This window comes from Anopheles arabiensis, chromosome 2, assembly GCF_016920715.1.
Source record: "Anopheles arabiensis isolate DONGOLA chromosome 2, AaraD3, whole genome shotgun sequence".
Taxonomy (NCBI): Eukaryota; Metazoa; Arthropoda; class Insecta; order Diptera; family Culicidae; genus Anopheles; species Anopheles arabiensis.
The window spans coordinates 37,857,391-37,883,752 of record NC_053517.1 but is presented as its reverse complement, the minus strand read 5'-3'; the positions used below and the strand labels follow the sequence as shown (position 1 = coordinate 37,883,752).

General features: G+C 45.3%; 1 protein-coding gene across 18 annotated transcripts in view; it reads left to right on the top strand.

Annotated features, from left to right (window-relative positions):
- LOC120895402 (complexin) overlaps positions 1-26,362 on the top strand; it is a 158,133-nt gene that overhangs the window by 119,271 nt on the left and 12,500 nt on the right. For 13 of the 18 annotated variants that reach the window (XM_040298724.1, XM_040298718.1, XM_040298732.1 and 10 more), the window contains 2 exons: positions 473-484; positions 9,722-9,888. In XM_040298724.1, the coding sequence (XP_040154658.1) occupies positions 473-484; positions 9,722-9,888 (179 nt within the window). The remainder of the gene's footprint in view (positions 1-472; positions 485-9,721; positions 9,889-26,362) is intronic. The other 5 variants (XM_040298730.1, XM_040298733.1, XM_040298735.1 and 2 more) reach the window with 2 other exon arrangements.

Here is a 26,362-nt window from a genome sequence, read left to right as displayed (position 1 = left end):
TGCTAGACAAATCAACACAACACCACATCACATCACACGACCGAATATATTCGCTTTCCTCTTTTCGCTTCCATCCATAACCTTCTCATACTAACCGTTTTTCTTCAAATACTAACGAACTTTTCTCTTCTCTTTCTCTCCCATCTATTTTCCTTATTTCCGTTTCCGATTAACCTCTGAAACTGTTTTTCGTTTTCTATTTTCTGTTTTTCAATTATTCTATTATGATTGTGTTTAATGTGTTGCCGAATGGTACACCACTGTTTGTTTCGTATTACTTTCCTTATTATGTTGTTTTAAATGTTTTATGATTTATCTTCTCTAATAATCAATATTACAATTTCAATAATAACTGTTTTTATGTTTAATCCTTGTTTTTTGTTTTAATTTTTATTTCATTCCCATATTTTTGTTTTCCTCCGTGATATGTTTCCATTTTGTTGTTTTTCTTTTTGTTTTTAAAAACGTTTAGGAGCTGCTGGAGGTAAGTCTCACTGCTTGATATCATTTCGATCCCAGCCGACCGATGGAGATCGAATGAAATCGGGCCTCAGCACTGTTACAGTACAAATAGTTACATTCACCAGCTCTTTACGAGCAGCTTGAGCGTTATGTTCAGCTGGCACAGGTGGTCTCACATCTTATGGGACGCCTGCTTTTTCGTATCACATTGCGCTGTTCGTATCGTGGTTGAATGTAACCAATTAGCTAACTGCATCATCAGCAAGTTACACAAGCACCACCCGTACACGTACGACATGGATCGATACCGATTAACATTTTTACGACCGAACCATTTCGTTGCGATCGTTCCACTGTACCACCAACCGGTCGTCTTTCGGCATTTTTCGATCGTTTCCTACAGAACCCATTAATGGGCAGAGCGAATGATTTATTTTCCCTCGGAAACATGCCGCACGTGTTCAGAATAGAACGCCCAGCGAAAAGTGTGCTGCCGCAGAGGAAAGAAGTAAGCTTAGAAAATCGAATGACCATGCCTCCTGAACCGACGGACGAAGAATGTACCCATTCCGCATGTCTTTCCTTTCAGTGTCTTCATTTTCAAAGCTGCTTCTTCTTGCGCAAGTACGCGCTTCTTCCAAGAAAGCGTACCAGTGCTGCTCCCAGTCTGTACATTCTTGCCTTTGAGCCGGCATTACAAATCCACTAGAAGGATCACATTCCTTAGCACTATACTCTTATCGCTCGAACGAACGAACATACACATAATGATGGTTCCGAGGGCAATACATACATATATACCCGTTCGACATTCCATCTCGACACCAGGAGAATGCTGCCCTCGCATTGGAATTTCCAAGATGAGCAATCAAATTGTTATTCAAACGAGGGCGAAATGAAATTGATTAATGCCATTTTTCCTACCAACTACGTCTTGTTTCCTCGTCCCCTTTTTACACATACCATTCCCTTCCCATTCATCAGCCGAATTAAATGCGCAAACAGCGCTTCCATTCGTTGGTGTTGCTGTGAAAACGGGCTCATTCTACTGCACGGGGCTTGGTTTTATTTTCGATTATTGACTAAAGAACATTTAATGTCATTCCTGAGCGCACGGAACTGATCAGACCGAGTCAGACCGTCTGTCAGGCGGGCTGCTGATGTGCTTTTCCACTGCTGCCGGTGATGCATCCCCGGGAAAAACCGGGAACAGGATGAAGTTTTTGAACACTAATAAATGCCACTTCGTAAATTGCATAAATTCGAGCGGAATGGTTGGAATTCAATTACTCGATGTATGTTTCGCTGCGTGAAACGCTCGAAAAAGGGCGATGGGCTTCTTGTTAGCTGCTGCGCTGCGCAGGATAGGAGATAGCTTGTTTTTTACCCCCGTCCGTACACATTTCCTTTAGGGTATCATGTATGGCGCGTACATCGTACATCATCAACTTATCGCCCTACGAAGGACCGTTGTGCTCAACATTATTTACAAACCCCGTACGAACCTCGCACCGTATCATCGTACCATTCCCGTCGTGTCTGACAGATGGCAGGAGATCGTTTGGTCACATTGTGCTGGCCGTAATTGATAGGGAAATTAATACAATTTTGATTAATTGAGTTGTGGTCGGACATGTGCGCCCTTATGTCGTTCGGCCACCTTCACGGATCGCCACACTGCCATAGCCTTTGAAGAGAGATGTATTGTAGCAGCAGCAAGATAATGCCGAGTGAAGTGATAGTCTTTTCGGTGAATGCAGTAAATAGCTTACATTGGAATAAAACGAACTTTAGCATGAAACATAGGTTCTAGGGATTGTGTGAATTATTTCAAATTTCATTCTGATTGATGATGAAATAATCAAGACACAAACTGCTCAAATTCCTGTATTTGGTTGATTGAACATCCTTTTTCTTCCATTTCATGTACAAAATTCGCTTTATTCTGTAAATGTGAGGAACAACTTTGATATAACCTTGCACTAATTGAGTTTAACGACACATAGTATCGTTGAAAACAAAATTGCCTTGTACACAATGTAGCAAACACACATGGACCGCATAAAGTGGACGTTATTTTAGTCGAAGGTAATTGCTCAAGAGCTTCAAATGAATCAACGAAAAATCTTATCTTCGTTACTTTTTCCCATCCCGTTGAAAAAGCAAACACTGCAAAATAGCATGAAATTCTTTCGTAGATGATAAATTATCTGCTTTCATCTGGTGTTATGCCTTCGCCGAGTTAGCTCCTGACTATCGTGGAGCAGCACTAGCTCCACCGTACACGAAAAAGCGTGTGTCCAAGGGTACGTGACTCGGACGATCTGGGTACAATTTTCCGGACGAAAGTATTTAGCTGCTCACTTTAATAATTATAATTAATTTTTAATTACTTTTATTAGCCCTTGAGTATCAGGCTAGCTGAATCCTAGCGTTTTTCTCCTTCCTCCCTCACATCCTCCCATCCGAATTGGCTTCTTTGGCCGGGCCCGGTTTGACCCTCGTTCGAAACGACAACAGCCCGTATCTCTTCTGTCAACACAGCAGCGCGGCAGTGGAGGGAGGCTTTAGAACGAGAAACTCATCGAACCTTGTCGGAATTTGGGTTCACGGAATTGTGACATACGGGTATCCGAGGTGGCGGCATCCTTCAGGTCCGGGTACGGTATTCGGACGCTGGCAAACTTGAAAGGGTGTACATTTCACCCACACCTTTACGCTGAAACGATGACGTTCGTCCGAAGCCCCTCGGAGTTAGTGAGCTCGCCTGCCTCGAAGCGCTCTAATCTTATCAGGACAGATTCTCCATTAATTCGACACTCCCGTTTAAACGCCCATCCCACATCGCTGGCATCGATGAAGGAAGCTGCAGCAGCATTTCCCGCTGGGAAGGTCGACTAATAGGATGAAGGCGTCCAGAGCGGATCCAAGTCCGGGTCATCCACAGCTACTGCTGGGCCGTGTGTTCTCCAACAGAGCAAAACAGATAAGAACACACCAATCGAAACCAACCGAAGCCATTGTGTGCGATGTATGCGCAGGGAGTGGAGCGTGAATCAGCCTTACACGCGTTCCTGATGCTTCCCGATGAATATGTATGACTATCCGGCAGCTGTCAGGCGAAAGCCAGGAGAACGCCCTTCTGGTACCACTTAACGCAGAGTGTCATTCTCTGCTGCCATAAATGTAAGGGCGCGTGTGTGTGTGTGTGTAAATGTGGTCAGCTAAATGTCCACATCCTTGCGAGCAGCAGCACCGACGTGGTCCTTCATTGTGTAATTTCCTGCCGGTCTGATTTAATTCTGTCCCGCGCTCGGGTTTGACGTGATGATATGAGATAGCATTGGAAACAGGATCCATTTAAACTGATGCAAATAGCACACCCTACACACCGACACAAACCTATGCACCTAAGCTCGCTTTACCGCCATGCGAAGATTAGGATGGCAGACAGTATGCTACCGGAGACACTGGAATCTTACATGTAATCAAGTAAAACGTTTTCCGATAGCTTCTTGTGAGGCGGTTTGGCCGGGTTAATGAATATTTCATGTCACCCCGCTCGGGCAAGGGTGAGAAGAGATGGCCGATCATCCTTCCGGGCATTAGCACTAAACAAAAATCCCTTGAAGATGTCTTTCGGGATGAGTTGCTTCTCGCATCCCCATCGTTTAAGGGTGAGATGTAATTTTATTCCCAGCTATCAACAGAATGGGAGGAGAACCGAATTCCCCGCAGGCAAATTCTTTGAAGGACCTTTTGAACCATTTGGTAAAGTTGTCGAACTTTTTTGGTTGAACGATCCATACAACTACTTTAGTCTCTAGTGAACCGTTTTTATAGCGTTAGCATCTCATCGAGAATGGGACAGGTTTGTGCTATACATCCGGTCCGGTTGGATTGATCGAAAAGTTTCGTTTCCATTTAACCACTGCGGGTGGGGAGATGAGTCTGGACATCTTTCAAACTAATGCACCTACCCACCTCATCATGAGTTAGTTTGTTTAATCTAAGTAAAAGCTTGACCCCATCAAAGGTCACATTTTAAGTTTAATCAAACTGATGTTGTTTTTCCGTTGTCGAATGTGGCTCAGACTAAGACTATGAGTGGTTTCTATTGTTTCATGAATACCACCACTCCAACTAAATGCAAATGCCAATGACCGAGTGCTGCGTGCCTCAAATGCGATGCTGTCCAATAGAACAGAACATAAATTAACCACTTTGCCTTTAATAGGTGTCGGGCATTTGCATCGATGAATAATTTATCTTTTCAAGTTCTACCACTCCTGCTCTACAAACTCACACTCACACTCACACACTCACCGACAGCCAATTGGTGCGAATATTAAAAGACAATCTAAAACAAAAATCTCAACCCTCAGCCGATAATTGCTTTATCGGTTGATTAGATTTTTTGCTTCAATGCATGCGTTCTCCGCCCTCGAAAATTGGCCGCGTTTTTGTCACGCACACACTTCCATTTGTGCGCATTGTCCGTCGCTAGGTTGGCGGCACTGGCAAGGCTAGCTAAGTGGAGATGAGAATAAAAGGAAGAAAGTGTGGGCTCTGCTAATTTTCATTTTCGATTCGATTCGCACCACACTTGCTTCCCCTTGTGGGAGCACGGGGCGAGCAAAATCAATATTCAATCATCATAACAGCAAATCAACGCTCTTTGAATCCCGTTCGTTTCAATTAGCGCTCGTTTGTGTGTGTGTCTGTATGTACCACTCGCATCCCAAAAAGCATAGCGACAATGGTGACCTATTGGTTCTCCTTCCACCATCCAGAAACCCCGGCCAACAGGATTGGGAGTTTGGATGCACAATGATAAAGCTGGATTGATGTGTGCGGGCGAAAACGTCACAGGATCAATAATCTAATGCAGCCAGAGCAGAGTATGATTACCGGGATTATTTGGACGTGTGGCCTCAACTATTACCTTCACGCGGTGTGATGTTTAAGCCCCGGCTAACTCAGCTCAGATGGCTGGTCAGAAAATTGTACTGGCCCGATTTGATATTTTGTTGCTGCTGCTGCCGCCATGAGGGAAGAAAGTGTGCCAGAAACGGAAGGCCCGTTTTGTACGGAATGGAGTGGAGAAAAATCAATTTCGAAACGATAAAATAATGGCCTGACAATGGCGGCGACACATGGTCGATGGTCGGTCGACTGTAGCCGCACCGTATGTGTGTGTGTGTATAAAGGAACGATTGAACGAACGAACGAACGAACGAACGATACGTCAATGTGACACAGACAGCGGCAGCTCGCATGTATGGTCTCCCTGTTCCCGGTACTAGTGCCGACCATAAGTGTGGTTGAGGTGAAACACAACTGTAGATAAGGGATGGTAGTGAAAAGGGGTTGTGATGTATTTTGTTTGGCCTTGTTTCTGTTTTTCTCGACGGTTTGCTTCTTGTTGTCCGATCGATACGATGTGTTTTCACAAGACGAAAAACGAAAGCTCACCGGAGGTCGTTTCCTTTTTTTTTTGTTGTTCTCCTTTGCGTTTAGCTTGAATCAATGCCACGCTTCCTGCACCACGAAACCACGCGCAAGCAGAGACAAATGATGTTGCCTTTCAAGCAGGAAGGCAGGAACAATGGTGTTCGCTAGGCACGCTGCTCGGGCAGGGAGAAAATGTATATATGTGAAACTTGCCGTGTGCTTTCTTGACGACAAGCCCGCTCGAACATCATAATCGAAACGATAATAACGATTATTATAGAAAATATATGATTGGAAGGAGCAAATACAAAAACGTGCTGTCACACACACACACACACATAATCGAGAAGAATGATTGGCATTATGGGCAGGCGTTGTGACAAGCCGTGAACGCTACGGCAGATTCAATTACCGGCTGGAAACGACTGAACGCTACACGTAACACGCAGCACATAGGCCACCAATCATCCAGCGCAGCATATTTGTCCAGGGGAGTGCTAGAAAGAAAAAAAAAACATGGAATTTGGCTTGGCTCGATTATGGTTTTTGGCTTTTAAACAGCATGCTGAAATGCATGCCTCGTCGGTAGTTCATTCGGCTACGCTCCATAGAGCGCCATCATAACCGTTTACAGCCGCGTAGCGTAAATCGCAAACATGCCCGGGAGAAAAACGAAATTGACACCCGGTAGCATTTCGCAATCTTACAATCGCTATAACGATACGAGATCGCTCCCCTTTGGCAGCGAAACTCCTGGAACGGCAAACGCCCCTTAAACTAACATTGTAAATTATTTCAGTGTTCAAGTGTGTGTGTGTGTGTCTATGACTAAAGCAAAGCATAGCAGGTGGCATAAACACTAATGGAAGGTTGTTGAGCCCATGTGGGTTCATCTTTCACCTTCTGCCTATCTACCTAACGGCTCCCAAACATGCCATCGATCGATGTGTAGCGCTCTCCTTTAGTATTTGGTGGTCATTACGCTTGCTGTAACTTTTTGCCCTTGCTCTGTCGATGGCAGTCGGTTCGATACATAACAGCGAACACAACACAGCCAAAAAATAACAGCAGCATGTTAGCGACTTAGCGCTCTCGCGGGCTCGTTCCACGGTACGCTCCCGTGGTCGTTCCTGATGTGATTTAAGATCAAATCGATGAAATAAATCACACGTCCATTACACACGCGCAGCTCAGCCCAGCAGTAGATGGGTAGGTAGAAAGCGAAGTGGGGCGGTTTTCCTTGCCCTTTACACCCAAGGCACGACGCACTCCACCACGCTACCGCTTCCGTCCGGTTCTAAATCACTCGCCGTGTCTTGGTCGTGATTTTTCGCCGAGGTTGAAATATTTCCTAAAATCAACTTGTCCATCCGGTGGGGCGGAGAACTTCATCAGCTCCAGCGTCCAGCGCGTCCATCGAACGGAATCCATTTGTCAAACGGTCCATCGGCGTACATCCACGGTTAAACTCTTCCGAACGAATTCCGCCCGCACCAGATAGCCTTTTGATTGATCGACAATCTGCGAGATTGATGGGAACGAAGGATAGACAGCGTCGGAGATGTGGCTTGTCCGCTTGTTCGGCCGTCCGTTTCGAAAGGTTCGTCGATTTGTCAACAATCGCACCGTACCAGTAGCAGCCGGCGTTTGGTACGTGTTGGTGTTACGCGTAATCGCGTGCTAAAACGGGGGAGAAACGGACGAAGATAATCCACTTTCAATGCTCTCCGGCTAATGAACTAATCCTGCAATCCTTCTACGCGGAAAGTGGTTAGTCCCAACTCAGCTGTCACAGCTCGATGGAGGCTTTCGCACATTCAGTCGGTCGGTGGTCGGCCCGCTGTGTGACACTAGTTCCCCGTTCCTACGTTCGGCCTAACACTGTTTACAATGTAGCTTTGATGTTAGGAAAAACCAACCGGCCCACGGCAGACAGTACCAACCCCATTTTGTTCTGCACTAGCCATTTACAGCATTAAATATGCAAGTGGTTGTCTTACTGTAATGGGTACGGGTTTTCTACAGCGCACCCGGGAAGCATGTTGGGCTCAAAATGACTGTTTTGTACCGCAAAAGTGAAGCGCCAGCAGTGCCAGTGGCAGGTCCCAGGCTCGGGTACTTTCCCTTTGCCAGAGCCGAGGCAGGCCCAGGCAGTGTACACGCTTAATTGCGGAGTAAATTTTTCATTAATATTTCATCTCACCGTAATTAGGTAAGTCGGTAATGGAGAACTACACTCGCTACGCGCTCGGTGGTAGGGCGGGCATGTGTATTCCACCAGCCTACACACAGCACCGGTACACCAATCCACCACAGGCACGCCATGTCCCATGTCGCCATCTTTATCACCAGCGTTGGGGGAAACAACAAAGCCCCGAAACGGCTCGTAAATTGACTTATGAAAAGCTTTTAAGATGCGGTTCGGTTGTCGTTCCGATGTGAGTGAAATGATAAGAAAAGGAGGCGGCAGCGTCTTCGTGCGTATGCTTGCCCTCCGTGCCGAAGAAGGAAGCACCTTTGATAGGATCACCTGTCAGGGATGACCATCATGGTACGAGCCGTCCGTCGCCCGGTCGGTCAGTACACACAGTTGTGTGTAACTCAATTTTTAGATACCGCGTTTTGGGTTTCGCTGAAAAAAACACTTCATTTCCTTCCACCTTCCGGTGTGCAGTGTCCGGTGTAATGAAACCAAAATATTTTATCCAATTTCCTTATCGCACCGTCGCAGCACACCTTCCACGAATGAATGGTGACATAGAAGTTTTAAAGGGCAGGTTTTTTTTGTATTCCGCCACATCGTTATAAATAGGCGAGGAAAAATAAACAAACCATGAGGCGGTGGTCACAGAAAGGAGACACAATGATGCATAGCCTCCGTAGTTGTGAAAGTATATAAATTCATAGAACTCTCCTGTGCACGTAAACCCAACGAAGTGACGTTGTCTCACCGCACAGCGTAATCGTTCGTTATCATTGCAGGGGGGGTTGACGTGCGTACGTGCGAGCAAAAAATACAACACAACAAGCATAAGCAAGTGCCAAATTCCAAGTGCCATTCTATGCGTATAATTCTTAAAGCCTAAAGCGCCAGCCCGCCGCCAACCTGACGGTGATGATGGTGCTGCCTCGTGATTGCCTGCCTGCAGGGGTAATTGAATTATTCACTTTCGCATCGCACGTTTCTCCTCCGCCAAAGCCGTTCCGGCGCTGTGTCCGTCTAGCGCCATCGTCGTCGCCGTCGCTCGAAGTGGCAGGGAAACGTGCAACGGCGCAACCGTCTCCCGCTGTCAGCAAACGGGGACACCCGGCGAGAAACGGCACCCAGCTTGACAGGGTTCTTCCATTTCAATAATTAACTTAGAAGTGTTTCGAGTGTTTCGGGTGACTCGGGGATTTTTTATTTTTTCGTGTACCGCCCCAATCTTCATTCTCCACTGCCTGGCCGTATTCACGACGGTGGTAAAGTATTGGTTATAAAATTAGATCCCGCAGCTTTCCCTCTCTCTCACTCTGTCTCTCTCTCCACGTATCCGGCAAAGTCTTAACGCCTCTGGCCCCACATACGCAATCGATCACATACACAGTCTACGCGCGCAGGGGTTTTTGCCCCGATCCCAATGATCGATTTTCCACTCGCGTGTACTCGCAAACAATCGAACGCACCTCGTGTGCGGCCCCGCTCCTGGGTCCGCGCCAAGAGTAATAAACAAAAACGCTGTGCTGAGAAAACGCTGGGGCCCCCGCGCAAGCCGATGCGCTTCCATATTGTATTCCCCCTTGTAATGTGTGCTATAACTTGCAGGCGCTGTTGGAGGTGACGGAGGCGACGATGAGAACGACAAAGAGAAGGAAGAGGAGGCAGAGCGCGAACGCCAGGAGGCGATCCGTGAGGCCGAGGAGCGACGCAAGGAGAAGCACCGCAAGATGGAGGAGGAGCGGGAGAAGATGCGACAGGAAATCCGAGACAAAGTAAGTACCACCCACCCTCACTCTCTTTCTTCACTGATTGTGACTTTTCAGTAATCAATATCGAAGTAAATCTTTATGTTATTCATCATCACCCTCCCGTAGTGTGTGCGTGTTTTTTTATATCTCGAGCTAACATCCCAAGGGGGTGAAAAGGTTTGATGGCATTAGACCCTACCCCTGTAGGGTCCTTTGGGATGGGAGAGCTTATTGATTTAAAGCAGAGACTAACAATCTGAAGCAAAATTAGCGCAGAGTGGATCGAGAATGTGTCACACGGGTGAAATAATGAAGACGGGGGAAAAGAGAATTGCATACATTTGGGCGTTAAAGCAGCCTGAATGTATGCAAATACAGTTTCGTTTTAGAGTGGTTTCAGCAGACTTTAAAGCACATTAAAATGCATGGTTACTTTAAATGTCTCTCTTTTGTTACTAAATTTCCATCAAGCTGATACAAAATGAAGCATCCCTTAACTTTGAGACTATCTCACAAGTGTCTGTTCAATCAACGTTTAATTATGCAAAAGCGTGCAACGGACAGGAGTTTTCAGTTTGCTTTTAGTGAACATAATACCTTCCTTTCAGAGTATTTTTTCCATGATTCACTCTAGCTCTCCAACGACCAATGCTAGAACCAATGCATCAACCACCGTGAACAACAACTTTTACAACCACTAAACTAATAAAACTTTGCTCACACTTGGCAGAATAATTATTCAAATGGTTAGCTTTCCCACACGTGTGCTTGCTATGGAGCACCACTGAACGTTCGCTGTAGAAATAGTTAATTACTCCAAAGCCTTGCCAACTAGGTCACCGACCGGGACCGGTGGAAAGGTAGGAAAGAAAAATAAAAGCAGTTCTCCTCTCACAACGGGGTAATATATCTTTACCTCCCAGCTCATGCTCACGGGCCGTCGTCGTGTTAGATTGCCGTAGCAAAAGCAAAAGAACTCATGACCGCGTTTGGCTAATTGCTAAAGCTTAGTACGAACTGAAGGTGACACACATACTACCTACTAATGGAGTCGTAAAAGGCTGGAGTCATTCGTTGGCGGTGTCTTGGCCTGCGATGGAACCATAAAGCATCGGAATCGTAAAGGATGATGAAAATAAAGAGCAAATGTTTGTGGCCAGGGTTTCCTGCACACTGAAATCATACGCACGTTGAAGGCTTGTAGGTTTGTATACGATAGGGTTTGGTCATGTTTTCTCTTAAAGTGTGCGTTTGTGGGTGAAATGACAAGCTGTAAAATCAATATCGGCCGAGCTCTTACCCTTAGTGGTGGCAGTGCCTGCGAGTTGACCAGCTTTATGCTAACGAAGGCATTTTTTTATACTTTCTCTTCGCTTTTCTTTGCGTGCGTAAAGTTAAACCCCGTTCGCAAAAAAGACACTCTTTGATTTGTGCCACTGTCAGCAGTCGGAGCAGTCGATGGGCGCTCCGAGCCCAACAGCTTGCAACGGAGTACACAATCCAAGTGAATCACAAAGCTAACTGTAAAACTTCAAACTCTTCGTTTTTTTTCTTCTTCTTCGACATCTCTATTGCAGCTAAGTGGATTGCTGTAAGAGGAAAAGCTTACACAAGAAGAATGTTGATCCTTTCTTGCGTGTCGCTGATCCAGCGTACATTCCAGCCATTGCGAACTACAAAGTTACGACCAGCTTGCGTACAAGTAAATGTTTTATTTCTTTTTCTGTTTTTAACGAAAAGCTACGCAAAGAAGTTCAAACTTCCGACTTTATTCATCGCTCCGTGCTTTGTATGTCTTTTGGCCCATTGTAGAGTTTAGTGAGTTTGGCTTCTTGAGCAAAAGTGGACATAGTGGAAAAAATGGAAAAATGGTTTGTTAAGCGTTTTTTCACCTCCCTTGTACATACTTTTTGTCCGCTCGTTGACCTTCTGCAACTCATTTGCACAAAGATGAAGTTCTCTTTGCTTTACTCTCTTTCGCAACGCTTCCTGCATTGCCAAAGAGGTGCCGGTGTTGGACAAACAAGGGGGAGGGGGAAAGAGCAACAACAACAACAAAAATGCTTTTCTTCAAGACGACAAAAAGAGAAGAAAAACAGCACAGACACATTGCCGGACACCGGATGGTATGGAATTAAAATGAAAACCACCCCGAGCCCCGAGTGGAGTGGCAAGATGGAGACGCGCGCTAGTGGAACCGTGTGGTCTTTCCGCTTTATCGCTGTACACACACTTTATTTACATGCAATTAAAAAGTTTCACTAACATTAATTTAGCATAAAAGACGTGCAGCACTCGGCAACGGTGGTGGTGGTGGAAGCAGCCGAACGACGAAGACGCCAACAATAAACTTCCGGACGGGTAGCAGATGGACTGAAAATGTGTAACCGAACGAACGAACGAACGAACGAACAGCCCTTGCGAGCCAGTGGTTCCAAAATGGCGTCAAATCTTGACGCAGGATTTATGGACTTTTCCATTACAGTGACAAACAGTGTTTTTCGCTCCTTTTTTGCCTTTTTGCGTTCAGTCGACCTGGTGCTGGTCGTTCGTCCAAGTCGCCGTAACGAGTCGCTTATTAATGCTGCTAAATAAACGTCTCATAATTGGAGTGTTTTCGTAGTGGTTCTTTCGTAAATTATAGCTTACAGCAAAACTATCGACAAAACTTTCCTCACCCTTGGGGTTGGTAACAGCCAGCAATGTATGGAATGGATTTTTCCGTCCAGCCTGCCCATACTTCTTTGGCTCTTTGAAGCCGACGCTTCCCTTTTTCCCCTTTTCGGGCGGGTCCGATAAGCATCAGTCGCTACCCGGGTTGACCCACTTGATTAGGCCGCGTGTTTGATGGCTGCGTGATGAAACGTTGCGTGCCTTCGTACCGTATACTTTCGACGCCTTATCAATGTCAAGATCTCACAGCCTTTGCATACGCGAGTATGCGCACCGATGGGGTTTTGCGATGGAGGTTTCGATAAAGTCTAAATAATTTGCACAGGACGTCACACCACATCCTGCTTGCTGAGTAATTATTAGTTCGACCACTTTTTAAAGGTTTGCCTTGCGTATCTATTGTTGTAAAGCTTGACGCCCGCTTACAAAAACAAACGTTTTCCCGTTTTAGTAAGCAAAGCTTAAAGCGACCAGCTTCCTCCAGAGAAAAATGTATCCTTTTATCACTTGTCATAATATCACGTCACCCTTCGCACCCTTCGAAAAATGAACCCTGCTATCGTCGGAATTGTAGGCACACTCGCGCTCCATGCTTTCGCTACGGCACGTTTTAATAATGCAAATACTAATGACTAACGGCTGCAAGCGAGCGTGACTAAGCACTTAAACGTGTGCAACGAGTAGCGTAGCTGGCTGGCTGGCAGGCGTAAACTCTTGCCCGACCGCTGGCGCCGGACACAAAGCTTATTATGGATTTGAATCTCTCCCCCTGACCGAATCCATGCATTTTTTTACCCTATGTTCTTTCCCTGTGCCTGTACATTACTGGCGACTGGATTTGCATGGCGTGAAGTTGATGAAGCTCAAAGTGCACTACTGCGAATGGTACGCCCTTTCTTTGCCTCTTAAAATGTGCCGGAAAAAGAGTTTAGTGCACCATGGACGTGGGCATAGTGTGCAGGATGTCTCGTGTACGTATTTCGTTTCCGGACTGTTTTTAAAACCCCTGGTGTGTAAGTCTGTGGCACTTTGTCGGTCACAATTAGTTACCTCTCACTCTCTCTCTTTCTCTTTCTCTGTCTGTGTGTCTCTCTCTCTCTTTCTCTCTCACTCGTATCCCTCTTATGGGGTATGAACCATTCCGAGCAAACAGTGTAAAGTTAGTAAGCAGCTTTGCGACCACCACCAAACACCAACATTTTGCGTGTTTCGATGAGCTTCGCTTCCTCTTGGTGAGTCGCTTGGTTTCACCTTAGGGCGACCTATACAGCAGCACACCAAACATTGTGTGCCCCACAACCGAAATAAAGCACCAGCGGCACCTAGTAAACTGACCAACGACCATTGCAAGCACCATGCTGCTGATACGCAAGTTCACTCAACCGTACTAAGTCGAGTGGGGCAGGGGAAGATTAGAGCACGCCATCGTTTGCGGTGCATTGGACTGTATGCACCGACACGAGGGCGCGCGCTCTCTTTCTCTCTCTCAATCGCTCTGATTGCGTTTTGCTGATGGGAAGGTGATGTACTGTAAAATTTTACACCTACTTACCGATTTTGGGCCGTTCCCGTTCCACTCGAGCGAGGGAACTTTCCCATTTGGTTCGCCCCTGGTCGGTCGTAAGCACACCGTCGTCCGACATTTTGGCAGCACGTGGGGCGAGGTGGAGGCAATGTGGCAAGCAAAGTTTATCTGCTGGAAACTCCCGCTTTGCTTAACACACTCCATTGCACACCAAAGCGAATGGTGACGGCCGCCCCTGTTGGGATGCTCGGGAAAGAAGATATTTTGTCCGGATCTTGCTGCCGTGGCTGAAGCACCCTCGGGAGACTGGTCATCCTGTTGTGTTAGATAAGCCGAGCCGTAGAGTATAATGTCCCACGCCTCCTCTCACTTATATCACTCCTCTTTGCCCATCTTTGATTGAAGTTGTGGCCAACTTGGTGTGTGTGTGTGTGTCCATTTTCCAGCTGAACGCATTTGAGTGCAACTTGGTCCACTGAGACATTTAACAAAATCTTATCGTGGCAGTCCCGCACGCCCCAGGTGTGCTTACAAGTAGACGCTTATTTATGGCTCAAGAGCTTTCGTGATCTCCATTCGATTATGTCCTTCAGGGTGCCTTGGGGTGAACTTCCTACACACACACACCATTGCCCCTTAAGAGCGTTTCGAAAGTCAAGCAACCTTGACTTGCCCGGCCATGTTCCATTCTGTCACCGCCTGTCTATGTACATTCTCATTTCCTTTTGACCTGCTCTCGTACTACACCCCCCCCCCCCGTCCTCACACGACCACCCATCTCTTCGGTGTGGTTGTAAAAATTAATGACTAAACATTATCCTGCTTCAGCACCGGCCGGCGTCGACCAGTCGACGACAACAGCCCTCGATGATCGCAACGCATGGCGACAAAGGTCTACCATTGGACGTTCCTCGCCGGTACGACCGTTAGGCCGCTTTGCGTGCTGATGTGCTGGTGTACCCATCGGTTCCCACACTCTCTACCACCCACCCACCGCTACCCATTACTGGTGAAGGAGGGGAAAAAAGTTCCTAATCAAATCACGTAACGAAAATAATCGTAGATTTGCCATCGTTTCGTAACAAACGCTCAAATGGTGGCTTTGCTTTCCTACTTTTACCGCCACAAACATCTGCGACCATGGGCAGGATAGAAATCCACCTCTCCCGCAGTGGGGTCACCACCACCTTGCGGAGTATATTGTTTTGCTTTTCCACTTCCTGCCACCAAAACCACAACAACGCACCGTCCACCGCAGTACCCTGGTGTACGCGCATTTTCCTATTCGATCGAACGATGATTATGGCCGTTGTTTGGCAGTGAGTGCTCGAGAACGTTGATTTTGTTATCTCAAGCAACGTCTTTATGATTGTTACACAAGACGCTCTTCACTTACTGCACTTGCCACTAATCGTACGTAAATGGGAGCGCGATAAAGGTCACTCAGAGGGCAAAGCCGAGCTTATAACCATCAAGCCATGCTGTCAAAATTCGACATCTTGTTTGGCGAGTTTTTTTCTCCATTTTATGCTGACTTTGTAGAATCTTCGGGCACATCTAATTGCCATCACGGGAATGCTTATCCCTCCCGCATTGGGTCGATAAATTCAGCACTAATAGCCCCAACCGTATGTTGTAGCTTCTTCAAGAAAACATCAAAAGAACTGAACGGGTGCGGTGGCCCTTGGTGCCGTGTGGGCAGCGTTTGCCCGAGGTGGTTATGCTAAGAACTAAGCTTCAGTAAGTCGATTGTACCGCAAAAGGTATCCATAACCGGGACCTGCACCGGTTGGTCTACCATTCTCTGGTACAATGGGGGACGGGCAGACCGGTTTCGATAGTTCGAGCGCATATCAACCGAACCGAACGTATCTCAAACCCTCCAAACCATACCGCTGTAGACCCCAGTGAAGCCTTCGGGCGTACTTCCCGGAAGGAGATCGTACCAGGGTATGCGAGCTCGTGTGTGTGTGTGTGTTTATTTGTATGTATAAAACCGATCGGTACACGTACTCAACGATGCGTAGTATGGTATGCAAATGGAATTAAATTTACAATCCCCCTCAAGGCGTGCCTAGGTGCAGCTGACTGGCGGTGGAACGGAACGGAGTCGAAGGTCGATGGATGGACGGGCGACCCCCGGACGGGCACCAGTGCAAACAAACTAATCGAAACGTTCGATCACAAAAACCTGAAGCCACATCAAACGATTGCGATAGAGAACGAATGTGGGCCGCTCTCGATTCTGTTTTCCTCGTACACTTTAATCCGATCAGAAAGAGTTTGTGAGCTCTACAGGGGACGGCAGCCGTCAAAAGGGGGGAAGAGGAGATCGGTATTGATATTGCTAGCAAATATTTACTTTTCAAAATCGGATGCACTTTACAGATTTCCTTGAAACTATGCAAACATTGCAGCACTAACGTAGCACAAGCAAAGAGCCACACCATACGTCCCGAGTGTTTTACGTCCTGTCACAGATTGTTGCAGTTTTTTATACACACTGGCAATTGTACGGGCGGAAATGAAAGCGACCTCAATTATTATGTTACTCGAAGCAGCATTAAACCTTCCAACCATCCTCATTACCAACCATTTACTGCGATTTTCATCGCAAACTGATTGGCTGCTTAAACCCTTTTCCCACCGATAAGCTTACCGCTCTCGATCCTGCCGACCACAAACAACGGACCGCGGGGAACGCTATGAAAATCTCCCGGAAAGTTTGCAGCGGTTTGCGCTGTGTGGCGATGGCGAGAATGATTTTGAAGGATTTCGCTTTTGCAATCCTTCGTACCGGTTTGGGTGGAAATTAAATTAGAAAAGGGTTTCATCAGACACTTGCAAAGCTTCTACAACGGTGCAGCGGTGCTCTGCGGAGAGCGTGGCATCAGTGGAAAACGGTTCCAAAACAGTTTCCCCTTGTCCGAACGAAACACGAGCAAATGTGCAAATGAGTCAGGCCGTTGTAGTAGTAATTGTTTCTTAGTCATTTGTAGTAGTGAATCGCTCACGCGCTCTCCCAGCCCGGTCTGTGAGTGAGTGGTGTAGATTATTTGGAATAACACGTATGAAGGAGGGCAGTTTTGGTTACAAACCATCAACCATAACCAGAGGGCAAATGCTCTCCTTGGGATGTGTGATAATACAAAGTCGGAGTGAGCGAAACCTTGCTATTGTTAGGCTGGTTCGTAGAAATCCTCGTTAGGTGAATCAATGCCTGGAACCGGATTACTTTCCGGCTCGAGCTTTGGAGCGAATTTCTTCCAAATTTTGATCGCGTGCCAATGCGCAAGAAACAGGTACAAAATTCCTCTAAATTGTTGGGGGGTTAATCCGATCTTAGGCACATGAAAATAATCTGCCTTTTTTGTTGGCTCGCTTCCTGCTCGGTAAACCCACAAGAGGGTGGTTTTCTTTGTTGCATTGTTCTTGCGGGAAATTCCTAATTAAAGATAATCTCATTTAATACAAGAGGATTTTTTGGGATTGTTTTTCGCTTACAATATTCTTCAATTTCTGCATACAGTAATACAGAGCTTTGTAAACATTTCTACATTGTAAGTTGTATTCTTGTTATTTTTTAATAGTTGTTTTGGCCTGACAATTTATTGTATCGAGGACAACATATACCATTCCGGCCACTTATATTGAATTAATCCTGCCAATCGTCAATAACAAGCATTAACGAGCATTACGCACCATCGTTCCCTGGGTGCAGCTGTTATCGGGGATTAAGAATGTCTCGATTGGTGCAATTGCTGCTGGTCTCTCGAACTCCCTTTCTCACGATATGTTTTACTCTCTATTGAAAGTGATATTCTGCATTTTATTGCTTAAAATCGTATGTACGGTATGTACCCGCTCGATCAGTGGAATATTTAAAATACACTAAATGATTCATCAATTGAACTAAAAATAATAAGTTCTACATACTAATACAACGGTCGTTAAACAATCATCAAAAAACCAAACCCATCACAACCACATGGTTTTAATCAATTTGCAGACCTTCTAGTGCTAGTGATAAGCGCGAAACGTGGAATGTCTGCTTTCATACTACAAACCCCGTGTAACTACTGTACACTACTGTACACTACTGCAGAAAAGTGCTCTAAATTAAATCAATAGTAGAGCCTATCTGGTGCCACTGGCATCCCGCCAATGGCGAACGGGGCAGCTGTCAAATGCAGCGATGAACGGCACGGATAAAGTACACAGCGAGTGCGGGCTCGAAGTCTATCCTAAATTGGCCTACATGATGTGCCTCGTTGGTAAATGCAGTCCAGCGAAAGAGGGATGCTGGTTGAAATATCGTATGTGAAAACCCAATTTACACGCTATTCACTAGATGGTGTGTTTGTGTGCGTGTGTGTGTGTGTGAGCTTGCGTACGATGAATTGCTGTAAACTTCACAGTACATAAGAGCGGTACTGGTTAGTTGCACCAAAAATACCAGTGGTCCTCTCTCGGTGGGGTGTGCTGGGTGGATTTCATTGCGGCTCGTAATTGCATCGAATCACTTTGCTATCGTACCCTTCCCAGCGGGATGTGTAATTTGCCTTGTCGGCCTGTGCCTGTTGTGTTGCAGGCGTTTAGAGTTTTGGGAAGCAAAGTGAAGTACATTTTTCCCCGCTTGCCGGATATCCTATTGGTAGGAATTTGGGCTGAAATTGATTAAGGATTACTATTGGCGGGGGACCGTAGATTAGTCAAGCCGGTCCAATTATATAGCCGGTGGTACTGTTAATTATTTTTACCATCTGGACATTCCATAAGTGGTTTGTTTAATTAAATTTATTTCATTACGCAATATTTTAATGATATACATCTGTATACATCTGAAATAAATTTGTAGGTATGTACTAGTAGAATATTTTTAAACATACACCACATCGCACACTCCCAAAGTAGTTCCAAGAAAAAGTGCGTCCCCGGCACGATACGCTGATGGTGGGACATATTTTTATCGTTTGCCTCATCACTTGTCAACGTAAATTAACTTAATTTAACAATGCTGTCAAATCAAAAGCTGCGCCCAAATTGTCTCCCAACCATTACTTTTCGAGCGAAGCAAGGCGATTTTGTGCTTTCACAAGAACAAAGACTTGCCGCCGGTGCGTAAAAGGAAACGTACACTTATTACGTGCATGTTTCCGCACAGGTTACACAAAAAACACTCACACACACACACTCTAAAAAAACGTACCATAACGTAAGAAAAGATAACGAACCCGTGGTAGAATGTGGTTAAAGTACGTTGAGCTGAATGACACGGAAAAAAGAAGAAAAGAAAGATCAGCAGCGTGTACGTAAATTAAATTTTCTCACCCATCATCCCCGTGTAGGCTTTCTCGATTGCCCTACCGAACCAGAGCTGGAGTCTGGTGGCACACAGCTAAATCAAAAACAAAGCAAAAAAAAAGAAGCCGTCAGTCAAAGGCAGTGGCACGGAAACTGTTCCCCGTTCCGTTTAACCTGTCCCAAAACGCCCACTCTGGAGAGTTGTGCAGCTTGTTATGTGTTTTTCATATTTCACGTTTGCTCCGCATCTCCGACTCGTTGGGTTTTTAAAGGGTCGGGGTAAACTCAAACCCCGGACACCCCGGTTTCGGTTTTGATTTGCAAAGGTTAAAGTTGGCTTGATATTTTGGGGAAGTTGGACGCACATTTTGTTTCCATTACATTGTACCGGCGAGCTTGAACGGGCGGGCTTTTGCGTTGTTGTGAGTGAAGTTTGTTACAAAACTGTTAATTATATGTTCTGTTCCAATCGGCACACACAGCACGATGTGGGTGGCGGTGCAATGTTGTGTGAGGCTCTACTTTAATGTGTTATTTTCATCCCAATAGCACGCGATCACAATGGGTGTGCAGATGAAAGTGCAAATTGAAGCGAATAATCAAACTTAATCGAACATGACGCTGGCATTTTGACGATGGCGTTTAAATTCAGAATAATCTACCCAGTTTCTTATGCTGGAGTGATAGAAGTGAATAAAGAAAAAAATGGTTTCAAAGATAGAGCAGGCATTATTTGGCACTCGTGCTCTTGCTTGAAAGCCGCGCACCATTTTCGATCGGTCTGGTGGAATAACAAGCTTTGATGGAATTTTATCGCCAATAGAGCGTTCAAATGATCGGAGAAAGCTTTTGTGGAAGCGTATGTCTCTGTTTTCTTTTAAAAGAAATTGTGTAAAACATAAAACAAGCTTATTAAAGGTTCCCAAATCGTTAGCCTTTCCTCTTCAAACACGAAAGCTTTGATAACTATTTTTTCAACTTATCTCAATAATATAAGCTTCAAATAACCAAGAAAGTACCACTTACTCGTCGCTTTTGGAATCGTGTTAATTTACAAGTCAAGATTTTCTGCAAGTAATTGAGTTCCATTGTAAGGCTTAGGTCAGCATTATCCGCTCGCAACGGTACACAACTAATAAAACACTTCCTCACTCTGCCTAACAGCAAAGCTGAAAGTTTGATAAATGTTTTTGATAGCTCAATTGAAAGTTTACGCCACACGGCTGCTGATTGTGTGCAGCGGGCAAGCATCATCATCATGTCACCAGAATTTATGGCCCAATAGCCATAATAATACCGTACTGCTCTCCCGCGCTGTGATACTTTCATCCGTGCTCTATTTCGATTGTGCTATTTGTTGGCCGCTGGTTGTGCTTTTACAGGGCCAACTTTATGGCGAGCCCCGGTCAAGTCAAGATCGTTGTTGATTAATGACTACGTACCGGGCGCGTTGGGCGAGTGGAATAAAACGAACGGAAACACAACGAAAATGTTGTGGTGGAAAAAAAATACATAGGAACGAGACAAACAGAAAACGGGAAACGCTTCCCCCACTATACTGAGAAACAATTTCAATCCTCTTTTGTCTATCCTTTTTTTCTTTTTTATTTAGCCACGTGGTTTTGTAGACGGTTTGTATGAAAATTAGAATTAATGGTTGAATGGTGCCCGGATGAATGCTACCCTAGGGGGCACCGCACCGGAGCACAGGGGGCTAGGGGGATGTGGGGACGAGTTTAATCAAAGAAATCAATTTCTCTGCTTTGGAAGCCAACAGAGAGAGAGAGAAAGAGATCATAAAGTACAAAATAAACCGAAGTAAAGCAAATGGAAATTGTCGGCAACGCCAATGAACGGTCACACCAGCCCCCCCGCGCAACGTGCTGATGCTGCATGGCATCATCTTCTCTTTTCATAGCATAAAACCATTCCATCATGATTAATAGAGGTGTAGAGGGTGGTTTACGCGACCTCGCCAAAAAGCACACGACCACCGTAGCACGGTACCGTTCCGAACCGAACCTGCAGCTGACTTCATCCATTTGCGAGCACTTTTTCATCCAATCAGTGTGAGAAAAAGTGAAAACAACCTAACTGTACACCCAAAATTTTAATACGACACAACGAAAATAGACTTCATTTCCCATTCCGGGTGGACTGCCACAGCGTTTGCCGGCCCAAAAAAAACCCCGAAACCACCCTGGCTCCGGATGCTTCGATACGTTATTTACAACCAAACACCTTGCGCCGGAACCGCGCTCTTGCTCGCTCTCTCTCTCTCTCTCCTCGCTCTGTATATGAATATTTATCTCTCTCTATCTCCCCTCATGCCATGTAACCTTGGCATATCCGAAAATCGCCACGGATCGTTGAATAATTTATCGCAATCAAGCACAATTCGGTATCGGCTTCGGAGGCCTTTTGCCTTATCATATTCGTCGCTCGCTCGTCTGCCGTTAGCCCCACCCCAAACTAATACCATTTGTCTTACCGAAGGGTAAGAAAATCACATCCCTTGTGCTTTTTTGTTTTGTTTTTGGTTCTCTTCTTCCTATTTTCTCTAGCTTTTTGAAGGTTGTCTGGGCACGGTGCGAATGGTGGCGATAAATTATTCTACAGCATTACACCTTTTCCCCCCCAGTAAGCTCAGGCGGGGGCGCGTATTGGTGAGCGTGCTGTCGGTGTTTTAAATATGTAGCTGCCCTGTCCCCTGACCCCTGGGCGAAGCCTTTGCTTTTATGAGGACGAGCATTTTTATTTAAGAAAAAAAAGTATTATGTTGCTTTCGACCACCCCCCGGGCAGCGGCGACCGTACACCAAGCGAACCGTTTTATGTTGTGATAATAACGCAGCAATAACCGTAAAAAAGCGAGCCCCATAAAGCAATGTAAATTACAAAACTTTACGCAGCGCTTTGATAATGCCAGTGCCCTCAAAACAAAACCCGCTCGGTCGCTCGATGGAAACACAATACTCTCTGCGTGCCTTTGACTGATAAAAGGATAATTTCTCTTTTAGCACAAAACGCTGCAACACGACAGTTCGCGACATTCCTCATTTTCATTGCTATCATCTCAACCCTTCTTGTATTTGCAACCCAGAAAATGTGTAGGAAAAATTACCTTGAATCTTTGTAGCTGTATTCTTTGCAAAGCTTTTCCTCAAAGCACAAACATGCCTTAATAAGCAATATCATCGACAAGGGAGATGTTTGTTTAGACAACAACTACCTCGAAACCATCGGCTAAAGAGCAAAACGCATCCTACTTAGCTTTGCAAACCTTGCTCTCGGCGCGCTGGTTGGCTCGTACGTTCGCGATCCCCAACCCGGAATGCGTCCCATCGGGATCGTTTAAGGTTAACTTTGCAATATTTTACCACGCTTACAAGCCACATTCGCATGTCGAAGTACATTAATTTTACTTACCTGTACACAGCCTCGCACAGTAACGTAGTACCGGGTTATTTCCTTCGTCCTTCGGTCGCTCGTATTACTCCGGGATCGCGACTGTGCTTGTGCTTGTGCTGTGCAGTCGTACCGCAAAGGCAACGCAATGGTTTGTAATAAAGGACAGCCTTTGTTTTACGCTGTCCATTTTCATCAACGCTTTCTCCGCTGCTGCTACAGCGTTGCCCATTAAAGTGGGTTGGTTGGTTTGGTTTTTTTTCACTTTCGACCGTTCTTACGTTACTTGTACATTAAAGCCCACCCAAGGTGGGATTTCTTCCTGTACTTACGCCGTGTTTGTTTGTGTGTATGTGTATGTGTGAGCAACATTTGTAGCAACGATTCTCTGTTTTGTAAACTTTTTTAAAGTATTTTTCTTTACGTTGCTGTTCCCTTGTTTTGCTTCCTTCTTTATGCGGCTCTCCGTGTGTCCTGTTCCTACTGATGAGGAACTGTGTTGTATTATCGTTTGGGTTTGCCGCACCTTTTTGTTTTTTCCCTTAAACTTTCGTTTGCTTTAAATTTTTGTTTCCATTCAGTGCAAAACAAAAAGTGAAAGTTTAAAGTGAAAGTTACTGCAACGGAACTGGCGGAACGAAATAGAGACAGCAACAGTGCGCCTTCAGTGTGATGGTATCCGCCAGAATGTAGAGAGAAAAACGAAAACAACAAGTTGTAAAAGTTCTCATCCAAAGCAGACACAGTACGAGTATGAGAGAGAAAGGTGTTTTGTGTTTCTCGTGTATGCCTACGCGTGGGATTAAATTGACTCTAGTAGGGAGTCCTTTTATACGAGCGACTCCCTAACGGAGTCAGATTGATTCCGGTAGTGCACCTGTCGACAGCAAGCATCGTAAATCTGGTGTGCAATATTCGATGATTTTTGGTTTTCTTGCTTGTTTGTTTGTTTTTGATGTTTTTGTTTGTTTGTTTTTTGTATTCCATGCGTTGGCACATTGATTTTCTATAAATATTTAGTTATTTAGTTAATATTTAGTTTTATAAAACCAACTACACAAGCAGCGAAAATACAGCTACAAACTGCAATATTCAAACTCAATTATATCGTAATGGTTTTTGATTGAAATGAGCTCCACATAAACATAGATAATATTCTCCCACTTCTCACGCGGGGTCCTAATGGAGCCGCATGGTCTTTGCGATGGAGACGCCCAGTGATTTTCACATACGGTAAAGGAGACGCCCGGTGTTTCAAAGCCAAGCATAGATGGTGTACGTTGCTGCTACACATACATACGCCCCACGCACAACGCATAAATTTTATGATGATGAGCTTTATTGATGGGATCCGGAAGACATAATAGGCCTAATTTTATCCTACCTTTCATCCGCCCGGTACCTTTGAGCGTTCCTTTTCTGCCCCACCCAGCTGTGCCCGTGCGTTACCTCCGAAAGCTCAATTACGCAAGAGTTTTATCTGCGACGTAAAACAGCGCATCACGGTAATCCACCAAACTTTTGCCCGTACGCTTTACGCTAACGCTTCGGTCAATCTTATTAGCTCACATTATTCATTACATTACTTGCGGCAGTACCTGGGGCACATGTTTGCCTTTAAAGGTCATGCCACGGTGAATTTGTGATGATGGGACATACCTTCTTCATCGTAAAACATTCGCCCGCAAACCCACCATTTAGCAGACAACGACTGCCAAGACATCTTGATTAACGGTGCAGCTCTCGCACGGTTGGCGGCAGTCATGATGGACAAGATTGGGGGGTGTCTTGGAAAGAAAGCATTATCATGCTGAGTAATGATGCAAAATTTTGTATTCGTTATATATTAAACACATTAATATATCGTATAACTATTTTTGGGGTTCTTTACAGAGAAATGAGACGCTAAATCGTACATTTTTACTGAAACCAATTACCTCAGAGCAAATGTTGCAAATGCAGCCTTTATTATATGTTCGAAAATATCAAATAAATTCTCCTTTTAATCTTAGCTTTCCAGATCAACAAACTAGCTGAAGGGTCTAGTGAAACATTTCACAGAACCTACAATCCAAAAGTCCTACCCATCCTTCCCAATGGTGCACATTTGCACATTTGAAAAGATCACGCTCGAGAACGTTTATAGATTTATCTCGTTTTCTCAACACCCCCAAAGCGCACCGCCATTGTAACTTGTGCCCTATCAGGCAGACAAGTTTCGCCAACTACAAAACTGTACAGCATACCTTGCCGTAGACCACGCCGGATTGAAACCAACCGTACTCAACTAGGAAAATGCTCGCCCCCAATCCGGCTTACCGGTGTATCCTACGCTGGCGGTGGGATTAGGTCAGAAAGAAGAGCAAAATTTGCCGCCCATTTTCAATTCCGTACTGTCGGTGATGCCGAAACAGCAACGTGCCAGCTTTTGGAGCAACGTGCAGATTGTTGTACCGTTCCGTTACCGCTTTTATTGCCTTTCGGGGACATGCTGCTTCTCGTGGATTACGATAATCATTTTAAAGTTTTAGTTGGTTAGATAGTTTGCTTACAATCGCATCGCACTCGTTTGTTTCTAGGAGTTTTGATTTATACCTTCCAGCGTGGAAGGAGTTTGCAGAACAAGGCCAACACGAAGTAGATGGTACTGATTTCATTGGCAAAACGGGTTCCTTTTTTAGAATTTATTTTATGTTTATAATGTAAAACAACATGTCCACATAAATCCCGCTTTTGATCAAATGGTATAGAATTATAAAAAAGTTACACTGCTCTCATATGAGTTCGAAACATTCATTATAGATGGAATTATACGAACCAAGTGGCGCTAATTTTTGCTATCTATTCCCGTGCACAACACGAAGCCAATTAAACGCAAACGCAATTTTTACCAGCAAAAAAGAACCATCACAATTATAGTGATTGTCGCATTATTTTTACACCGACACATTCGAATGGTGCAATTAATTAACGGCACCGACGGACAGTTCATTACCGTTAATGAATGTGCCACGCGCACCTCCCGTTGTTTTCAATTACTTTGCACCGTTGTAAATCAGTGAAGTGCACTCGCTTGATTAGTGCAGAAGCGTGTGACAAAGCACACCATAGCACATGGACCATTCGCGCCATTACAAATCAACCCCCACCACTCCAGTTAGCATCTATGATCGGCAACTAACTATCACTATGGCAACCTTTGCCGGATCAACTTAAAGGGCGGCACAGCGAACTATGTGCGCGATCGAACAACTGACACAATGCAACCGAGCGGAAATGGTGCACCCATATCATCATCATCATCCACCCTTGAGAGACGGGAAGCGTTTTGAAAATTTGCATAGGAAATCCTTCCCCAAGTTTGGAACTCCCGCCTGAGGTACTCACTCACAGGTGGGCGAAGGTAGTAGCTGAATGAATGTATCCAACAGCAAAAGCTGGGCTGAGGGCGCTCAAGTGGACCTGAACGAGTGTATTTACATCTGCTGCTCTTCAGTCGAGTGGCCTCTTCAAACGGAAAACGGGCCGGATCCGTCAAGTCCCGGATGTCTGTTCGCTAATGATTTCTGCAATCAAACCATTGTCCATT